The 20,766-nt window shown below is 35.2% G+C and overlaps 1 protein-coding gene across 8 annotated transcripts in view; it reads left to right on the top strand.

The window, feature by feature from the left end:
- Positions 1-20,766, top strand: part of PTPN13 (protein tyrosine phosphatase non-receptor type 13) — a 227,976-nt gene that overhangs the window by 165,344 nt on the left and 41,866 nt on the right. For 4 of the 8 annotated variants that reach the window (XM_053901411.1, XM_053901409.1, XM_053901408.1 and 1 more), the window contains 10 exons: positions 1,274-1,691; positions 1,829-1,926; positions 3,437-3,493; positions 11,176-11,265; positions 11,581-11,688; positions 11,863-11,994; positions 16,460-16,923; positions 17,978-18,124; positions 19,354-19,447; positions 20,298-20,383. In XM_053901411.1, the coding sequence (XP_053757386.1) occupies positions 1,274-1,691; positions 1,829-1,926; positions 3,437-3,493; positions 11,176-11,265; positions 11,581-11,688; positions 11,863-11,994; positions 16,460-16,923; positions 17,978-18,124; positions 19,354-19,447; positions 20,298-20,383 (1,694 nt within the window). The remainder of the gene's footprint in view (positions 1-1,273; positions 1,692-1,828; positions 1,927-3,436; positions 3,494-11,175; positions 11,266-11,580; positions 11,689-11,862; positions 11,995-16,459; positions 16,924-17,977; positions 18,125-19,353; positions 19,448-20,297; positions 20,384-20,766) is intronic. The other 4 variants (XM_053901407.1, XM_053901410.1, XM_053901413.1 and 1 more) reach the window with 4 other exon arrangements.

Here is a 20,766-nt window from a genome sequence, read left to right as displayed (position 1 = left end):
GAGGTGAAATATTAATTATTAATCTTCCTAGGAATTAGAAGATAAATGAAACAGAGTCCAAAGATCTAAGTTAGCAACATTTGACAATTATTTTTTTAAAGGAAGTTGTTGTAGCTGTTTTACATAGTGGTCAAACCAGAGTCCTTATAGAGTGTAACACAGGGTTGGTATTTTCCATGGGGACACCAAACAGGGTGCATTGTAATGTGAATTACTAGTTCATGAACAACTGAATCATGTGAAATTTTGTGCTCCTGGCCCTTTATTTACATGACAGAATTTTGATGCTAAAATTCTGTGATACAATGCTCTTTCATTAATAGCCTCAAATGGTCAAGTACGGCCATGACATTGGCTCTCACAAAATAGAATAACCAAGCACTTGTTATAAAGTATCTCTAAATTTAGCCTCTGCAAGACTTTAGATGTGTATTTCGGAGTGAAAGGAATTTAAGCATAAAGAGAACCCCAGCTCCTTCATCATGTTAATAAAAAGAAACCAAAAAAGAAAGAAGGCAAATAATACCTGATTCTCCCATGCCCCCTGAGCCTCACTTAAATCACAAAAAATCAACGAAGTGGGGAAGGTGAGATTGGCATAGTAATGAAATAACAAAAAAATAATTTTCTGTAAAAGCTTTTTTTTTTCTTTGTGGTAAAATTTTATTGAGGTATATATAATTCACATCCTATATAGTTCACCCACTTAAAGTGTACAATTCAGTAGTTTTTAGTATATTCACAGACTTGTGCAACTATCACCACAATCCGCCATAAGCTTTTAAAAATCTAATAACCAAGAACTTTTTCTCTGAGCAAAATTCTCCTATGCATAGCTTCTTTTTCAGGCATGATCTCACTATGTCAGTCGTCCAGGCTTCATCTCTCCCTCTCCCCATCCTTGGCTTGCCGATATTTTAGCAGAGACACTACTAGGGTTGAACATTTCCATGCCAAATGTTGTTGTCATTTTTAACTGAAACCCGAAATTGGGAATGTGGAGTCAGCAAGCCCAAAGCCCAGACAGTATTAGATGCACAAGTTTCATTAGATGGAGTAGGAAGAGCTACAGGGATGGAAAGATGGTTTGAAAACCAGGATCTTCTAGCCTCCTTTTTCAAATCCTTGATTGCCACAGTTGGAAAGCCACTACTTACCTTGGCAATCAAAACAATTTAAAAAAACTGCATGCTGTATTTTATTTATTGAAATAACTCTTCTCATAAAGGTACTCGGTGTTTCCATCGTGTAAAGCCCTCCTATTTCCTTGTAGAGAGAGCTTCGTTTAGGAGCCTGAACCTCCAAGCAGAGTCCGTTAGAGGATTTAATATGGGACGAGCAATCAGCACTGGCAGTCTGGCCAGCAGCACCCTGAACAAACTTGCCCTTCGACCTCTGTCCGTTCAAGCTGAGATTCTGAAGAGGCTATCCTGCTCAGAGCTGTCGCTTTACCAGCCATTGCAAAACAGTGCAAAAGAGAAGAGTGACAAAGCTTCCTGGGAGGAAAAGCCTAGAGGGATGAGTAAATCATACCACGATCTCAGTCAGGCCTCTCTCTATCCTCATCGGAAAAATGTCATTGTTAACATGGAATCCCCACCACAAACCATTGCGGAGTTGGTAGGAAAACCATTACACCAGATGGCGAGATCTGATACAGAATCTTTGGCAGGATTCACAAAACTTAATAAGTAAGAACATAATTACCCAACTACGTCTTTGTAAATTCTACATTTCATACATTTGTTTTCGTTTTGACGTTTTATTATTTTCACCATATCTTTTTACATTGACACATCCCCCTCCTACTTTCCTTTTCCCTCTTTAGTTCAAAGTCTGTTGCAAGTTTAAATAGAAGTCCTGAAAGGAGGAAACATGAATCAGACTCCTCATCCTTTGAAGACCCTGGTCAAGCATATGTTATAGGTCAGCATAAACAAGCTTACCTTCTTTCTCCCATACCTCATGCTCATAGTGAAGTGAACGAAATAATGTTAGCTACCAAGATAATATCTTTGCTTCTTTGTCCTAATTGCCAAAACTGCTCATGTATATGAAATTTTAGGCTGCTTAAAAATGCACCAAGTCAAATCAAAAACTGATTTAACAGGTGATTACTTCATGGCACAGACTGTTACTTCACTTTCTCTTGGTTGCAGAGAAAAACCATGACAGTCTTGCTGAGAGAACCCACACAGCCTGGTACCGTGGCTTTGTTTTGGATAGCCTCCCTTTGGATTCTCCCCTACAAACCTGTGAAAGTGGACCCCACTCATACTATATTTTTTAAAGAAATGTTTCTTTAGGGTACTTTCAGCTTAGCATGAATGGAATTGTCTCTGAAACCAGATAATTTTATGAAATATACTATGGTTGGTAGGTGGAAATTCTTAGTTGATTTAAGTTTTTTTCCAGTTCTCCCAGCTAGCTGGGTCACATTAATTATTTAAATGTAGAAGTGTATAAACGCATACTACCTTATAAATAGTTCAGGTTTCCTGTTGTTTTAGGCATCTTAAAAGGGAAATGCACTGCAATCTTTCAGAGGAGTAGATATTTAAGCACAGAAGTGTGAACAACTACTCAGAATAAGAAATAGCTGGGGAGACAAAAAAAAAGAGAAACAAGGACACCCTCTTCTGCTGTTTTACCAAATAATACTAATTAACTTACTTAGACCAAAGTTTGACCATTTAACCCTAATTACACAAAGTTAAAAAATATTTTCTTATTTGTAGTTGGATTGAAGATCTATGGAGTAAATGAAGTCAAAAGAGAACTCTAGTCTATAGTTGACAGTTGATATTTCCGGAAAGTAACATTACTGTATTGATGTAGGTTTCCACAGCTTTCAGAGATGATACTATCATCAATTTAAATTGAATTGGTGAAAAACTTTAGATTAAAGGCAAGATTTCACCCTATAGGTCACTCAATATGTTGAAAATAGCCTAAGAAACTAATTCAATCTTTCAAAAATACTTTTCAAAGTATATTCATATATAATGGGATCTCTTATAGATTCTAAATAAAAATTCTACATAAAAATTCATCACATATCAGATGTAGAATAGTAAATATTTTTCTGAATTTGTTTTTTGATTAAGATTATTCATTCTGATTACTGAATTTTCTTTTAACATTTGACCAAATGCTTTTAAAACTCATTTCAGTGTCATCATTTCATATTTGACATATCAAAATGTCATTATCAGAAACAATACACTTGTGTTTAAATTTATTCTGCAAAAGAAGCTGATATGCTTAATTTGGACATTAAAAATAATAAGCCCATGTCAGAAGACATTTTTCTGAGTGTAAATTTAAAAAATGTTTCCGCCTTAATGTTTTATTGATTTTTATGAATTTATCAGAAATTACTACTATAGTATCTGACCACTTTATAAACTGTCTAATAATTTAATTTATGCCACAGGAATGACTTTGCATAGTTCTGGAAATTCTTCATCCCAAGTACCCTTAAAAGAAAATGGTAGGTTTATAAAATGTTTTTCCCCTCATTTCCATCGTATCTTTTCTCTTGTACCTAATGAGATCATCCTGGACGTAATATTGAAGAGTCTTCAACTCCATGCTGAGGATTTTAGGCCTTATCTTGGAGTCAAAGGACAGCTGTATTTTTCAGCACCATGGTGATGTGATGGGACCTGTGCTTTAGACTAATATTGATGAACTAGAGAAATGGCAAACTATAAATACAGACACTAATTGGGAAGCTAAGATAGTAGTTCAGGTGAAAGGTAATTTTGATTAAAGAGTTTTAACTGAGGCAGTTATTTCAACTGAGAATGCTTGAGCTGGATCTGAAGATAAAAGGAGAAATTATCTAGGCAGGCAAGTGGATAAGCATTCCAGACCAAGGTCATAGTGTGATCAAACAAGGAGACAAGTGAGAGGATGACAGACTTAGGTAACTGCAAGGGTCTCAGGATGGAGGCACATGGGGCCAGTGTGATGCTTGAGAACTAAATAGGGACTACCTCCGAGTCTTATCCTAAATATTATGGAAAGAATTTGAAGACATTAAGTCTTGAGATTTATGGTTCAGAAGGAGTCTAAGAAGTAACAAAGTTGTAGGAAGAAATTTTGTGTAGTGACCTGAGCCCGTGGATTCAAATTTTTTAGTTTAGATTATAAAATGCCTTCATCTACATTATCTTACTTGATCCTTTTAACAACTTTCATGAGTATAAAGAATATTTTATTACTGTGTATATACAACTTTTCTCCAAAAATGTTTCAGTCTTACCCTCAAGTTTAGTTCTAATTTTCCTGAGAGCCAAGGCAAAAATGAAGGTATGAGAGTAGATTGAACCTATGAAACTGCAATTTTTGTAGGTTAAAACTGTCAGAAACCAAGTACCATTTTGTATAATTATCATTTTTTAATAGACGTACCCACAGCAATTCTTCAACACAGGAAAACTTTCCTCAGAAGTAAAGTTGAGTCAAAGGGTAAAAATACACACAATATCTTAAATACTCATAGCAAATGAAAGATATTTTTTCTCATTTTTTTAATGTATAAATACTCAAAAAAATCTGAGGGTGTATCGTTAAAGAAAAAAACAGTGAATTTATACTTTGGCTTAAGTTACTAAAACCCTGATATGTAGCTCTGTGATGATTAAATGTCTCGCATGGACTGAATTTACAATATTTCTGTACCTGAAATAACTCCGTTTTAACATCTCCATAATGGTAAAAATTTTGATTAATAGTTATTGAGTGCTTACATATGCCAGATACTGTTCTAAGCACTTAGTGTTTAATCCCTCATTTAATCCCCACAACAATCCTGTGAGGCAGGTGCTAATGTTATTTTCTTTTCACAAATGAGAAACCAAAGCATACAGAGGTTGAGTTGTGCAGAAGTTTACAGAACTAGCAAGTGCTGGAGCCATGATTTGAACACAAAAAGTGTGTTTCCAGAGCCCATACTCTACTCTTTAGAGTGTCTCTAATGCCTAATCATCTGTAGGCATTATTTCTCTAAGTAAAGGTTTGATAGAAGCTGGGTAATAATATATTAGAAGATGAGAACCTAAAATGTTTTAGCCTATGTTCTGATGGAAAAGAATATGAATTTACACTGGACACCGAATGAACAACATGTACAGGGTAATTGCTCTACTTAAACCTTCAGAACCCTCATCCTCTGAGGTTAGTGCCGCTTACTGATGAAGGCAGCTCCTTCATGAGGAAGATGACCAACCCACCTTCCTGAGGAGGTGTGCACCAGTTGCCTTGCAGACAAGTATTATTTTCTTCAAAATTCTCTTTGAATCCGCCCACATAGCCCTGAATTAGTGCTCTGTTGAGAATCAAGTTTTCACTCAACAGAGCATGGCAAACACATTTTTCCAAATAAGGTAACTGAGTCCCAAGAATTTTAAATTACTTGTCCATGAAGCAGATAGAGGACTTCTCATTGTCATTTCAGTATTCTTCTTTGCTAGTCAGGATTATTAGGAGACAATTAGAAATGAGCATCAGTTAATATTGAACTATTCATCATTTAATACAAAGACCAACAAATAAAATTCAATCTTAACCTCTTATGATGTTCAGAGACCCTTAAGGAATGTGAAACTTGAAAAAGAAGATAAAGGAAAAAGGCATGAGCCTTTGAATCATATAAAACAGAGATATGGGAAGGATTACAATCCTCTGATTAATTGTGATTTCAGAAAAAAAAAAAAGTTAATCTTTGAAAAAACAGACTTCTTCTATTTCTTCCCAAGAGAGTAAAAACCAAACAAGAAAATATAGAACTGATGCAAGAATTATGTAAAATTGGTTTTCAGTGTTTCTTGTTTTACTATAAGTCAGAATTCCCATATAATTGAAAAGCAACTTTTAACTTGTTACCTTCCTTCCTATCCAAACCACAAAAATGGGGTCAAACACTGGACTCTTAAAAACAACATGCAAAGGGTACCTGGGTGACTTAGTCGGTTAAGCATCCGACTCTTGATTTCATCTCCGGTCATGATCTCATTTCGAGTCCTGCATGGGGGTGGAGCTGGGCGGGGAGCTTGCTCAAGATTCTTTCTCCCTCTCCCTCTGCCCCTCCCCCACTTGCCCCTCCCCCACCCTCCCACACACACATACACACACACTGTCTCTCTCTCTCTCTCTCTCTCTCTCTCGCTCTCTCAAATAAATGCAAAAAAAAAAAAAAACTCAGGTAAAGTAGGTCATTCCAGTGCAGAGTAACTTGGTACAGACACTGAAATAAGCTTTTTAACCCAATATTAGGACTGATTATTGCCCTTCTAATCAATCTCAATTCCAAGGAATAAAATGTTATACAAACAGATTTTAAAACCCACTTTGTTTAGTCAGATGTCAAGGAAGAATGTAATGCTAATGCTAGATTTTTCTACCTAAGTCTTAATTAGAATACATACAAAGTTGAAAATTATAATAAAATTGAAACCCAAAGTGCTCACAAAAGAATTCAACAGATAACAGGAATTAACCAGAAGAAAAAAATAAAGTCAACTAAATTGAGACTGAAAGGAACTTTATAGTATATTCAAACCAAGCCTTTACATCCTGTGGGTTGAGTTGAATAAGTCCCAGAGATGTTATATGGCCCCAAATTTACAGAAATAAAACACCAAAATTGCCATTATTATCCTCCTTACCCTACCACTGAGGCAGTTAGTGTATTAGGTAGGATAATAATGAAAAATACCTGTCTTTGTTTTTATACCAATAATGTGCTACAGATTCATCATCCCCAGGATTTGAAATGCATCTTTTTCTCTAGAGTGAGTGATGAATTTATCCAGAGTCTCCTCTACATACAGTCCAGTTCCTCACAGAATCAGTGGCATGGAACTGCTTGATATTTGACAAGGGTCTTTATCTATAACCAACAAAATCAGTTTTTCTTGCAAAAAAAAAAAAATTTGTTGGCTCATACTTAGATTGATTATGTGACCTTGGCCTTATCAGAAATATGCTCGTCCTGGGAAATTTCGTTTACTCATAGATATATCTATCATTAGTATGTAAAGTTATTTGAGGGGACTATGTCCACGTGAACCTTAAGAGAGATGAGAAAGGCAGCAGTAGAACAGATATGATGGAGAGAAGGTATACATTTTTCTTCCTAAATTTTACATTTATCAATCATTCTAAAGAAATTTCCCAGGTAAACATTGGGAATGACACAAGCATCCATTATTTAAGGAAGTGGAAATTTTGAGTTGAGTCTCTTTTTAACTTTAAAATATTTGTAGAATTTGCTGTGGTCATAGAGTATACTAATGGGAAAAGAAAATTATTTTAAGGACTTAAAAATATGTATTTCTCCAATATTAAAGCTTGTTTTATATAATAATACCAATAACCAAGAAATGTCTTCGTACTTGTGAGATGCCTGCCTGGCTCAGTCCGTTGAGCATCCAACTCTTGATTTCAGCTCAGGTCATGATCCCAAGATCCTGGAATCAAGCCCCACATGGAGCTCTGTGAGGCTGCTTAAGATTCCCTCTTTCCCTCTGCCCTTCTATCCCATTTGCTCTCTCTCTCAAATAAAAAAAGAAGAAGTAGAAATGTCTTGAAATATCTAGCTGCCTTACTTTCAAACTCATAAATTCTATTCAGTCCTCATTGAACTCTGTAAATATCTTTTCAGTTAACTTGAGTTGTCATGTACTATATATTTCAGATACTTCCTCCTCCATCTTTTTTGTTAAACCAGTGGAAAAGTATTTGAGCATCTATATGAATAGAAGGCATGTAGAATACAAATAGAAACTGGGCATGTTCACGGTATTGTCTAGTAACATGCAGCAGCACACCATCCTTCCTTCTTTCTGTTCCTCACATTAGTAAGTTACTTTATATCAGTGAGGTGGGATGAGGGGCCGGATGAAGGACATCCCTGTTAAAAAAGAGTGGGCTAGCAAAGCTTCCCTTTCCAAAAGAATACTTACCTCCACCCTATTCAAATCTTGTACTCTAGGCAAACTGATCGATGACATTTCTCCAGGACCCTTTCTGCCTTCTTTCCATCTCAGCTTTTGCTAATTCCTTGTGTTGCTATATAACCAGCTCCATAATCTACTTATTAAAATCCTACCCCATTTCCTTGAAGTTGTCTTTATTTGTGGCAGGAAGAAGCCTCTCCTCTCTTAGAAGCTTGATTCATGCCTTTGTAATGCAGCTATTTCACTGACAGTGTTGACATTTCTATGTGTCAGTCAGGCTAGATCTTTGCTCTTACAGCCTGATCTGATTCAGCTCACAGTTACTATGCAGCAGCTTTCATATACAGAATCTTGTTTTATTTTCCCAAATTGCCTAGTGAGAGACTTTGACAGGAAAGTTGTTCAGTCAACATTTTAAGGATGAAATAATCAAATGAATGATTACTCACATCCCACTGGTGAATCTTTGAATACAGAGAGCTTAATCTGTTGCTTCTAGTTAGGGAGATAAATATGTAAAACAATATTGCACATTTATTTTGTGTGTGTGTGTGTATTCTATTAATGTTTACCTGGGAAATATCTTTACACACACACACATACACACACTTATTAGTCAAATAAATAATATAAATAACCTATCTTGTTAAGTACATACATTGGAAAAGAAAATGGCACTTTTATTCTTTGAATCAATACATTTGTCTTCTAACAGATACCCTTAGGAACATTAAGAATATTGATCGGTTTTATAATTGAATGCAAAAACAATTTACATAAAGCAAATGGACTTTGTCTTTACAATGATGACAAAAGTTTACATTTAATACCTAACCTGACCTTATTCTCGTGTTTATTTTATTTTATGGATTTTGTTCTCTTGTGGTTTGTATTTGGTTCTAGCTGAAAATTAGGATACTTGTCTATTTTAGGATAAAAGTATTTTGGATACTTAGATGATCATATTAAGCTAGGCATTAACTAATTCATGTACTTTATGCTTATATATGTATGTGTATATATATATAAATATACATATATCTTTATATCTTACACATATGTTTATATACACACCTAATATAAAGGCTCTGCACACCATTGTCAAGGGAATTTTTTTTTGGAATCTTATAAATTAATTAGAAATACTGAATTACTACTCTTATTGACTATAACTAAGTTTTAGTCAAAAAGAAACAGTGAAATAGGAACATGTATACTACAGAGCGCTAGCAAACTTGCATCAATGCTTGGTGTTTAAGGGATAAAGTTAATTTACTCCAGAGAGCAAATGATTGCTGTTATTCCTTATGATATTAAAGTGCCTTATTTCTAGAACATGAAGTATCACATTTGCATCATTTAAGCATTAATCCATGTTGTGTAAAAAAGTTACTTATTTTATAACATTCATATAATCTCAAATCCATAGATATTCATATGTTGGCAAATAATCTGTAATTTTCAAAAAGCTTCAATGTGTATAAGAACCATGCAGAGATGAGTTGGAGGGTTTAGTTTACAAAAATATCTTTCTGAGTGTGTTGTTTTCATCTACCACCACATCACACACAAACCATTTTGAACTAACAAATTATAATTGACGTTAAAAAGGTGTATTAATTTGCTAGAGCTGCTAAGACAGGGTCTCTCAGACTGGGTGGCTAAAGCAACAGAAATTCATTTCTCACCGTTCTGGAGGCTAGAAGTCTGAGATCAAGGTGTTGGCAGCATTGACTTCTTCTGAGACCTCTCTCCTTAGCTTGTAAGTGGCTGGCTTCCCCCTCTGTCCTCACATGGTCTTCCCTCTGGGTGCGCATGTCAGTATTCAAATTTCCTCTTATGAGGACACCAGTCATACTGGATTAGGACTTCATGTTAATTTTTTCTTAATTTAACAAACACAGTTAAGTTCTGGGGTGCAGGGACTTAGGAGTTCAACATATAAATTTGGGGGTGGGGTAAAATTCAGCCCATAACAGGAAGAGCTAGAGAAAGTGGTGTGTTTGTGTGCATGCGCGCAATTTCAAATGTTCAGACTGTTAAGTAAGTGAAGTAATTTTATTAACAGACAATTAAGTAGCATGTTTATTGGCTTAATTTAGGTGATATTTGTGAATGATCAACCTACTCAAAAAAATAAGTAAATAAAGCCCTCATTGGAAGTAAGAAAAAGTAAATTCTAGTTCTGATGCTAACATTCCCTCAATTTATTTAACCAGCATTTATCAAGTACTGACTGAAGGCATTTTGCTGAGAGTAATATTAACTTGTAATGTTGAACAAGTCATGAACTATTCCTCATCTGCAAAACAATGATTTAAAATTTCTTTACCTAATTCAATTCATGAGATTGCTTCACAAATAAGAAATAAATGAAAATCCTTTGAGAACGTAAATGTGCTAGCCGAGTCATTATTAACAGGATTTTAAAAAGTAAATCCAGGGGTGCCTGGGTGACTCAGTTGGTTAAGCTTCTGACTTCAGCTCAAGTCATGATCTCACGGTTCATGAGTTTGAGCCCCACATCAGGCTCTCTGCTGTGGTCAGGCTCTCTCCTCTCCTAGAAGAGCCCACTTCGGATCCTCTGTTCCACTCTCTCTCTGCCCCTCCTCTGCTCGTTCTCTCATTCTGTCTCTCAAAAATAAATAAGCTTTAAAAAAGAAGTAAATCCATTTTCTTCTTGTTGCTGCTTTACCATACAACTTACCATGAATATTTTATTCATTATAAATAAAAATGTGAACCACTTATTAGTTGAAAATTCTTACCATAGTGAGCACTGTCAAATGCAGAAAGTCAACTGTGATATAACAGGAACAGTGTCAGAAAACCTAAGTTTAAGGTTCAGCTCTCGCCTGTACTAGCTGAGTAAACCTGTTCAAATCATTTAAACCCTTGAAATTTATTTACTCATTTGTAACTGTAATATACTTATTTCACAGGCAATCATTTATGAGGAATAAATGTGATATCAGTGGCAGGCTAATCACATATCGAACCATGTGGTGATAGTATCAGTCCTTTCATAAATTATAAATCATATCAAAATAGAAGAAGATCAAAATATCAAATCATACCTGAAATACAATATTAAAGTGACCAAGTAATCTATTAAATCTGTTAAATGTTAACATTTAAGTTGGAACAAGCAGACAGTCTTAGTGCCTGAGCATGTTATGTTTATCTTAACACTATACTTTTCCAATAGATGTTCTACACAAAAGATGGAGCATGGTATCTTCACCAGAAAGGGAGATCACCTTAGTGAACCTGAAAAAAGATGCAAAGTATGGCTTAGGTAAGTCACTGTAAGATTCTTAAAGGTTTGTAAGAATCAAAGAGAAAAGGTCTATCTATATAGCAAAGCATTGGCATTGAGCACCGGTTGTCTACCCACAGCCCCTCCACCCCACCCACCTGGTCAGGAAATGTGAAAGATGAAATGTTCACAAGCAAATCTTCCACCAAACTTAGCAGTCCTATTTCACATGTGTTACCTACTTATTATATTTGATATGAGAATCTCTACACTTCTGTGTATTGGACAGACTGATTATTAATCACTGAAAACACCAATATCGTGAAACTCTTTTTTCAATGTGCTATTTCACAGGATTTCAAATTATTGGTGGGGAGAAGATGGGAAGACTGGATCTAGGTGTATTTATTAGTTCAATTACCCCTGGAGGACCAGCTGACTTGGATGGATGCTTAAAGCCAGGTACTTTACATATTAGATAATTTCTTACGTACTTAACTGACAGGCATGAATTTGCACAGATGACGAAAGTGGAACTCAGGCAAAACAAAAATAAAGAAGGGGGCAGTGACATTTCTAAGACTTAGCATGAATTTCTCTTTAGTTTTGAAAATATTGGATTGTCTATTTTTACAGGAGACCGTTTGATATCTGTGAATAGTGTGAGTCTGGAGGGGGTCAGCCATCATGCTGCAATTGAAATTTTGCAAAATGCACCTGAAGATGTGACACTTGTTATCTCTCAGCCAAAAGAAAAGATACCCAAAGGTAATGCTGTAGATGTTTCTTAGCTGTGTGTTCTGTTTCACTTTTCATAAGAACTTCACTATCATGGCCTAATACATTGGATTTAAGTTCCTTATTTCCTTTCTGAAAATTTGATGTATGTAGTTCTAGTTTGTTTTAATATTATGCATTAGTGTAACTTTTCATTCATCACTTCCAAGGTTTCCTATCTCATTCATCTTTAGTAATATATGCATAAAAATGGATTTGTTGTGCAAAATTGATGTCACTTAAGTAAATGTCTTAGGCCAAATCAGAAATAAAATTCTTTATCATCTAATTCATATAATTGTATAATAGTTATCTATGAAGTCCCACCCTAAACAAGATTATATAAAGTAAAAAGACAAAAACATTAGAAATTTAAAAACAAGACCTTGTCATTTTGTCTCTTAATTTCTGCCATTAGCAAGTTGCAGGAGAAAGGGCACTTAATGAAGATTAGATGACTTGAGTTTGAGCCATGGTGGTTTTTCTGTCTTTAAGGAGACAGTGATCTTGGCTCTCCTTGTCTACCTTGCACAGAGTTGCTAGGAGGCTCAAGTGGTGAGGCAGTGTTTGTGAAAGAAGCACACATACTAGGGGCACCTGGGTGGCTCAGTCGGGTAAGCGTCTGGCTCTTGATTTTGGCTCAGGTCATGATCTCACAGTTTGTGGGTTCAGGCCCCACGTCAGGCTCTGTGCTAATGCTGCAGAGCCTGCTTGGGATTCTCTCTCTGCCTACTCTCTTTCCCTCTCTTTCTCTGTCTCTCAAAATAAATAAACTTAAATCTTTTTTTAACAAAAGAAGAAAGGAAGGAAGAAAGAGGAAGGAAGGAAGAGAGAGAAAGAAACAGAAGGAAGGAAGGAAGGAAGGAAGGAAGGAAGGAAGGAAGGAAGGAAGGAAGGAAGGAAGGAGGGAAGGAAGGAAGGAAGGAAAGAAAGAAGGAAGAAAGAAAGAAACACAGAAACACATATAGTACATGCCGGACAGTGGGAATGGCTCCAAAGTCTAGGCTCAGACTCTGTTTCTGCCGCTTAACACCGTGTACCTTGAGTAAATCACTTAACATGGTAAGCCTCACTATACTCATATATCAAATGGTGAACATAGGAGTGCCTATCTTACAGATTTTGAAAATTAAATGAGATAATACATGTAAAGAATTAACATATTGCCTGGTACCTATTAGGCACTTAAATGTGAATTTTAGGTGTCATTATTTCTTTTTTAAGTTTATTCATTTATTTTGAGAGAGAGAGAGAGAGAGAGAGAGTGTGTGTGTGTGTGTGTGTGTGTGTGTGCATGACTTGGGGAGGAGGAGGGAGAAAGAGAGAGGGAGAGAGAGCACAGAGCCAGAGGAGGGGCTGGAGCTCACAAACGGTGAGATTATGACCTTAGCTGAAATCAAGAGTCAATGCTTAACCGACTGAGCCACCCAGCCACACCTAGGTGTCATTATTAATGGTATTTTTCAAAAACATTGAAGTGCTAATTAAGTGCTTTCATCCCGAAGATACTGAAAAATATGTAAAAGAATAATTAAATATTAGCTGAGAAACAAGTTTAGATAGTGAATTTTAGGCATAATTTCAGACAATTATGATAAAATAGAAAAAACATTTTGTACAGTGTGTTGTAACATAAAAATTTCTTACATTTTATACAGATGAGTTATTTTGACTATGGTTTCTTATATTCACTAAATACTTTGTTATGTATATAGTGTATGTGTGTGTGTATATATATGTATATATATAAATATGTACGTATATAAGTAATATTTTCAACAGATAGAACAAACACAACAGATAGAAAACACCATCACTGCCCAAAAGAGCCTTATAATCTAATTGTAGTCTAGTCATCTTAGGCAAAGGAAGATGATTGCATTTGAAAATGTTGTAGCATACTTCTGAGTTTCAAGCACCCAAAACCAAACCAAATCAAACAAAGCAAAACAAACATTGGGTTAGTTTACTTACCACGTTTTAGCAAAAGAAGCATATGATTCAGAAGAAGCTCATTTTTCCTCTAAATATTTAAAGCTCTAAGGGATTCACATCTTAATTTTCTTTTCAATAGATATTTTATAGAAAATTCACTCATTTGTTCAACAATTTTTTTTTTTTTATGTTTATTTACTTTTGAGAGACAGAGATAGAGCATGAGCAGGGGAGGGGCAGAGAGAGACGGACACAGAATCCAAAGCAGACTCCAGGCTCTGAGCTGTCAAACTCACGAACGTGAGATCATGACCTGAGCTGAGGTCAGACACGTAACCTACTGAGCCATCCAGGCACCCCTCAACAAATATTTATTGAATGCCTGTGGTGTGCAAGACACAGACACTCTACCCTCATGAGACTTACACTTTATCAGGGGAGACAAATATTGAAATATTGAACTAACTAAGCAAATAAATGTTTCATTGTAACTATGATAAACATTAGGAAGAAGTTCCAAGGTGCCAAGAGAGCATTTAGCAGAGAAACTTTACCTAGTGCAGGGATCAATGAAGCTTTTTTTTCCAGCAGACTTCCATGTGGTTATTTTATTTTTTACTATTCATTCTCAATAAAAGTTAAGAGCATAATGTTAAAATATAGTTCTGTGAAACAGTTTCTTCAGAAAGCTAGATTACTCTTCCCATCATGTGTAGCTATACTGTAGTGTAACTTAAAATAAAACTCAAAGAAGGTAGAACATTACTGGCATGTATCTTAGACTATCCCTCTCAAGTATCAACCACCAAAGAGGAAGTTTTTTTTTTCTTTATGTTTGCTAATTTTTTTAAGTTATAGAATACATACTAGTTTGTTAAAATCCAATTTATACAGAAATCTATGAAGTAAAAAGTCTCCTTACCCCATTTTCTAGGGAAACTGTTTGGTGTCTATGTCACTTTCTGTATATTATAGATACATTATTGAAAAAAAAGTGGTACCTGTATGCATGTCCACACACAGACACACACACACTTTTTTTAACTAAAAATCCAATTATTTTTTATAATCTAAATATCAATTTGTCACTTGCACACTGTATATTCTGAACATCCATGAATATACACCTTTTTCATATGGCATTATATTTCGTGTCATGGGTGTATTAAATTTTAATGTTTTTCTGTTGTACATCTAGGTTAGCTATAATCCTTTTATAAATGTTGCTTCAACAAATATACTTGTATACACACCGTTGGAAATTGTACATATTTCTAGAGGTTATATACCTAAAAGTGTATTTAGTATGCACATTTAAATTTTCGACAGAATGCTATCAATTTGCCCAAGTTTTATCAATGTATATTTAGCCAAGTAGATGTGACAGGGCTCTTCTCACACCATCAGTGGTATGAGAGATTATCAGTCATTCTCATTTTTGTCAGCCATACAGGTAGAAAACTGCATTAAGTTGCATATCCTTGAGCAACAATGAGGATGTTGCTTTATATATTTATTATTTGTATTTTACTCTGAATTTCCAGGCTACAGGGGCACCTGGTTGACGCAGTCGGTTAAGCATCCAACTTCAGTTCAGGTCACGATCTCACAGTTCGTGGGTTCAAGTCCCACGTCGGGCTCTGTGCTAATAGCTGAGAGCCTGGAGTCTGCTTCAGATTCTGTGTCTCCCTCTCTCTCTGCCCCCCGCCCCCAACTCTGTCTCTGTCTCTCAAAATTGAATAAATGTTAACAAAAAAAATGAATTTCCAGTCTACACATCACACCCTTGTTGCATAGGGGTTTTAAATCTCTTTCTTACTACCTTTTAGAAACTCTGCATATTAGGAATATTAACCCTTTGATTATTTTTTGTTATTTTTGCAAATATTCCCTTTCCAGTTGCTCATTCTTCTTTTAAATTTTCCTTGGTTTCGCATGCTACATAAAACTTTCAATTTCTTATAAATTTGCATCTGTAATTTTTTATACAAATCTATGATTTGTGTCTTACTTAGATACACTTTAAGTGGTTTTTGATAAGAAATATATATATATATATATATATATAATGAATTTGGAGTTGCCTTTATAATTATTTGGAGTCCAAAAAATGCAGTCTGGGAGGACAATACAAAATAAATAAATAAATAACCATTAAATAAGGATTAAAGAGTTTGGGTGATTCAAATTAATTTTAGTTAGGGAATCAAAAAAGTCTTCACAGAGGAGACTCGTTTGTAGTAGGTCTTGGAGAATGGAAATAAAAAGTTAAGGCAAAGGGGATATGCATTTTTATAGGAGATGCAGCAGGAATGACCAAAAGAGGGGACAAAGGAATCACAAAGCACCTGCTACACCTTTTGGGTCCTTATTTTGGTTCCAGGCCCCGGATCAGGTGTTGTGGATATGTTATCCTGTGTAAAATTCTCCCACAATCATTAAGAAACGCTCTGCAAGTATGTAAGCCCAGACATGTGTGTCACTAACCTGTTACTCTCCTTGATGGATTTTTGACTTCTAGTGCCTTCTACTCCTGTGCACATTGCCAATGGCATGAAAAACTACCTGAAGAAACCTTCCTACATGCAAGACAGTACTGTAGATTCTTCTGAGGATCACCACTGGCCACATGGTACCCCAAGGCACATTTCAGAGAGCTCTTGTGGGCAGTCTGGGGGCCTGCGCGAAGGAAGCCTGAGTTCTCAGGATTCCAGGACTGAGAGTGCCAGCTTGTCCCAGAGCCAGGTCAATGGTTTCTTTGCCAGCCCTGCGGGTGACCGAACCTGGCAGGAATCACAGCACGGCAGCCCTTCCCCTTCTGTGACATCCAAAACCACTGAGAAAAAGAGGGCTTCCGCTGACAGTAATGGAAACAAGACTAAAAACCCAGGCATTTCTGATGCAACAGATTACTCTGACCGTGGAGATTCAGACATGGATGAAGCTACTTATTCGAGCACTCAGGATCATCAAACACCAAAAAAGGCATAGTTTAATTTAAATCTCTGGTTTTTTTGTTTTTGTGTGTGTTTGTTTTTTTCATTTAATAAAGCAAACAATAGCAAATATATTACAGAGCAGGATAATCTACTCTAAACTGCTTTTATTAGTCTGGAAAGGAGGAATTGTGTATATATTGTTACTAACTAACTGCTGCTGCATTTGATACTAACTTTCTGACAAATTAGCAGCTTGAATACTAACTCTAAAATGGCTATTATTCTGGGAACTTGCTACCTGGTAACAGAAAGGAATGAATAATCAGGTTATGATTATTTTTTACAAGTCATTTATATCTTGCATATTTAACATTTCTATTAATAAGAGAATTTAATATCTGAAAATTCTGTTCTTAAGTAGCTCACATGATGGGCAGTTGACTTTACTGTTGATAGCTGAATTCTTCTGAAGTTCTGAATGTACAAAAATAATAAGAACAACAACATACAAAATTGCTCATTTCCTAGAAATGACATAAATTTAAACTCACATTCACAAGCGGATTCAGAAAAGACCCATAAGCTCTTTGTTCATGGAGGAACCAACATTCCTCACAAGAGGGTAATGCCCTTACAAATGGGTCTTAGGTATTGTTTATATTGGATTTGTAAATATAAGCAAAGTAAACATGAAGCCTACTCATCTTAGAGGTCCAAGTTAAAAGCTGCTGCTTTGATATATATTGATTTTTAAAGGAAATAGAAATACTTTCTACATTCAGGAGCATAAAAAGCATTGGACAAGGATTATGTAAAAGCTAGGTTTGAACTGGGTTCTGGGATTCCCTCTGCCTTATCTAGCTGTTTGACCTGAAGGAAGACCTTTAATGTCTAGACCTCAATATCCTTAACCATAAAATATGAAGGCATTGGATTAAATGATCTCTAAGATGTCTTCCTGCCCTCATGATCTTTGAATTTACTCTATCCTTTAATATCTTGCTTTTTCTTAATTTTTCTAAAAAACACATATTGATCTTCCAGTAGTAATTCATTCTGACTCTAACAAGAAATCCTTTTGTTTGTTTTTCTTTGTTAAGGAATCCTCCTCCTCAATGAATACATCCAACAAAATGAATTTTAAAACTTTTCCTTCATCACCTCCTAAACCTGGAGATGTCTTTGAGGTTGAACTGGCTAAAAATGATAACAGCTTGGGGATAAGTGTCACGGTACTGTTTGACAAGGTTTTCAAATGTTTTCTCTTCTCTATTTCCAGCAACCTATTGTATGCCAATTTATTAATTTATTTTGCTTCGAAAGGGAAACCTGTCAAATATTTCCAAAATTAAAAATTGAATTGTATCTTAAAACTTTTTAAAAAATAACTTTTGTGCTAGGCACTTTTTCCTGTGATTTAAAAGAAATTAGACAAGTCTATCTACTCAAACCCCTTACATTTCATAATGTTTAATCTGAATACAAGACTTAGAAAACATAAAATTAATAAGTATGTTTTGCATACATTTGACACTTCTGCATAAGCATGGAATAATACATTTTAACCCACATGATAAATAAATTCTAATGTATATTTATATGCCCTTTCTCTCCATAATATATCTAAATTTGTAAATGTGATTAGTATATTAAAATTAGAGGTTCCCAAGGAATATATGTACTTTTAAGGTAGTTAAAATATGAGCATAGGCTATTTGATGAAAATGCTTGAGACTTGTATTAATTCTAAAGTGTAACATTATCATTTATGACAGTTGAAGGGTATTGTTAGGTAGGAAAAGCCATTTAGAAACATGGTAGAAATAGCACTATTAATATACCGAGGTCAAAAAGAAAACCTAATGTTCTAGCACTTTTAAAAATATCATAATCCTTTACCTCTTGTCCTTAACTTCTTTAGAATTTTATTATCTTTCTGTTGTGTGGGGAAAGAAAAGCTGTATATCCACAAAAGATGGAGAATATACTCATTAGATCTCATCTACATTATAACAAAACTTACCTACCAAAGCCTTTTAAAATGAAAAAAAAAAAAAAAATGTTTTTCTTGACTCATGAGATTTGCAAGTTTCAGTTTAGCAGATATGATCTGAAGCAAATTATTCTATTTGCTGTTTTTTTCAGACAGTCATCTTCTACTAATTTTGCATAGATGGGTTTTGCTTCCTGCTTGCTCATAACTCATGGTATAGACTTACAAAGGGAGAGCAATTCTTCATACAGTCAAGATCTGACATGTTGTTTTCTGAGTAAAGAGTTTTTCTAAAATGTAACTGCTTTACATTTGGAAAACTTGGCTAGAAATATTCTTGGGTTTTGAATTAATTGCATGTGCTGATGTGGTACTGCTGCTTTGGCTGATGGATTGAACGCTTTCTAGGTCTCAGATTTGAAAGATGGAGTGTGAAATTTCTCATATTACAAAATGTTATTTTACTTGTCTTTTTCCATTTAGGGGGGTGTGAATACCAGCGTCAGACATGGTGGCATTTATGTGAAAGCTGTTATTCCCAAGGGAGCAGCCGAGTCCGATGGTAGAATTCACAAAGGTAGAGTGTGTGTGTACAGGAATTGCATATAGGATTATCATTTAACAAATAAAGTAGAAATTAGGAAATTCATAAAGACCTTTAAATATTCATAATAGAAGAACACATGCAATTTTTTTAAGACTAAAGCATTAAAAAAAACTCCTTGATGTCATTCCAAAACTCTTCTTTCCAGCCTAATCTCTAGTATCGGAAAATATCTTGACAGTGTTTCAGTTCATGTTTTGTACTTTCTGAGAAGCAAATTGCCAGAAAATGAGAAAGGAATAGTGCTCTTGTAAAAACACTGGCATCTACATTTTTAATAACAGCTAACTAGGTTAAAAGCCCTCCAATCTCTCTACATTTATAGTCAGTTTATTTAAATTGACTTTATAGGGGCGCCTGGGTGGCTCAGTCAGTTAAGCCTCCGACTTCAGCTCAGGTCACGATCTCGCAGTCCGTGAGTTTGAGCCCCGTGTTGGGCTCTGGGCTGACGGCTTGGAGCCTGGAGCCTGCTTCCAATTCTGTGTCTCCCTCTCTCTCTGCCCCTCCCCCGTTCATGCTTTGTCTCTCTCTGTCTCAAAAATAAATAAACGTTAAAAAATTTTTTTTAAAAATAAAATAAAATAAATAAATTGACTTTATAATATATACAATATCTTCTTCTAAATTGTATTTAAGATTAGTCATAAAATTAGGAAAGAAAGTAAACACATATTAAAGAAACTCTGTGACAGAATTTTGTCCAGAATTTGTCTGAGTCTCTCCTTAAACAAATTAATACAAAACAAGACCACAAGATATTAGAAAGCATATAGAATCTTTATTTTATCATCTACTTTTCTCAAAATTGCTGTCTAATTTATAGGTGATCGTGTTCTTGCTGTTAACGGAGTTAGTCTGGAAGGAGCTACCCATAAGCAAGCTGTGGAAACACTGAGAAATACAGGACAGGTAATAAATAGCTCATTATACCAACCACTTAAGATAGCTTACAAGAACATAAGTAATTTGTGAATAATATCTGTCTCACTAAGATCTCCAAATTTATTAGTCAAGAAACCAAGCCTGATTCATGTAAACGTTCTAGTATTTTTTTCCCTTCAAATTGGGAAGCAGGTATTATTGCAAGAGGTTTTTCACTGAGGGAACTTGACTTTCTATATCACATTTAGCCATAATATTACCAGATCTGACGGGAGGAAGGGTGGAGTTTGCATTTTTTTTAACTTTTTGTCAACAAGGACAAACATCTAGTGATTTTCACTTCTAGTCATTTTTCAGCCCAAAGCTGAATTATTTTCTAAAGTTTACCAAATTATTTATAATGGTCTATG

The sequence above is a fragment of the Panthera pardus genome, unplaced genomic scaffold (assembly GCF_024362965.1).
Source record: "Panthera pardus isolate Hobbes unplaced genomic scaffold, ASM2436296v1 HiC_scaffold_13, whole genome shotgun sequence".
NCBI lineage: Eukaryota > Metazoa > Chordata > Mammalia > Carnivora > Felidae > Panthera > Panthera pardus.
The sequence above is the reverse complement of the archived record's forward strand: the minus strand, read 5'-3'. Positions and strand labels throughout refer to the sequence as shown.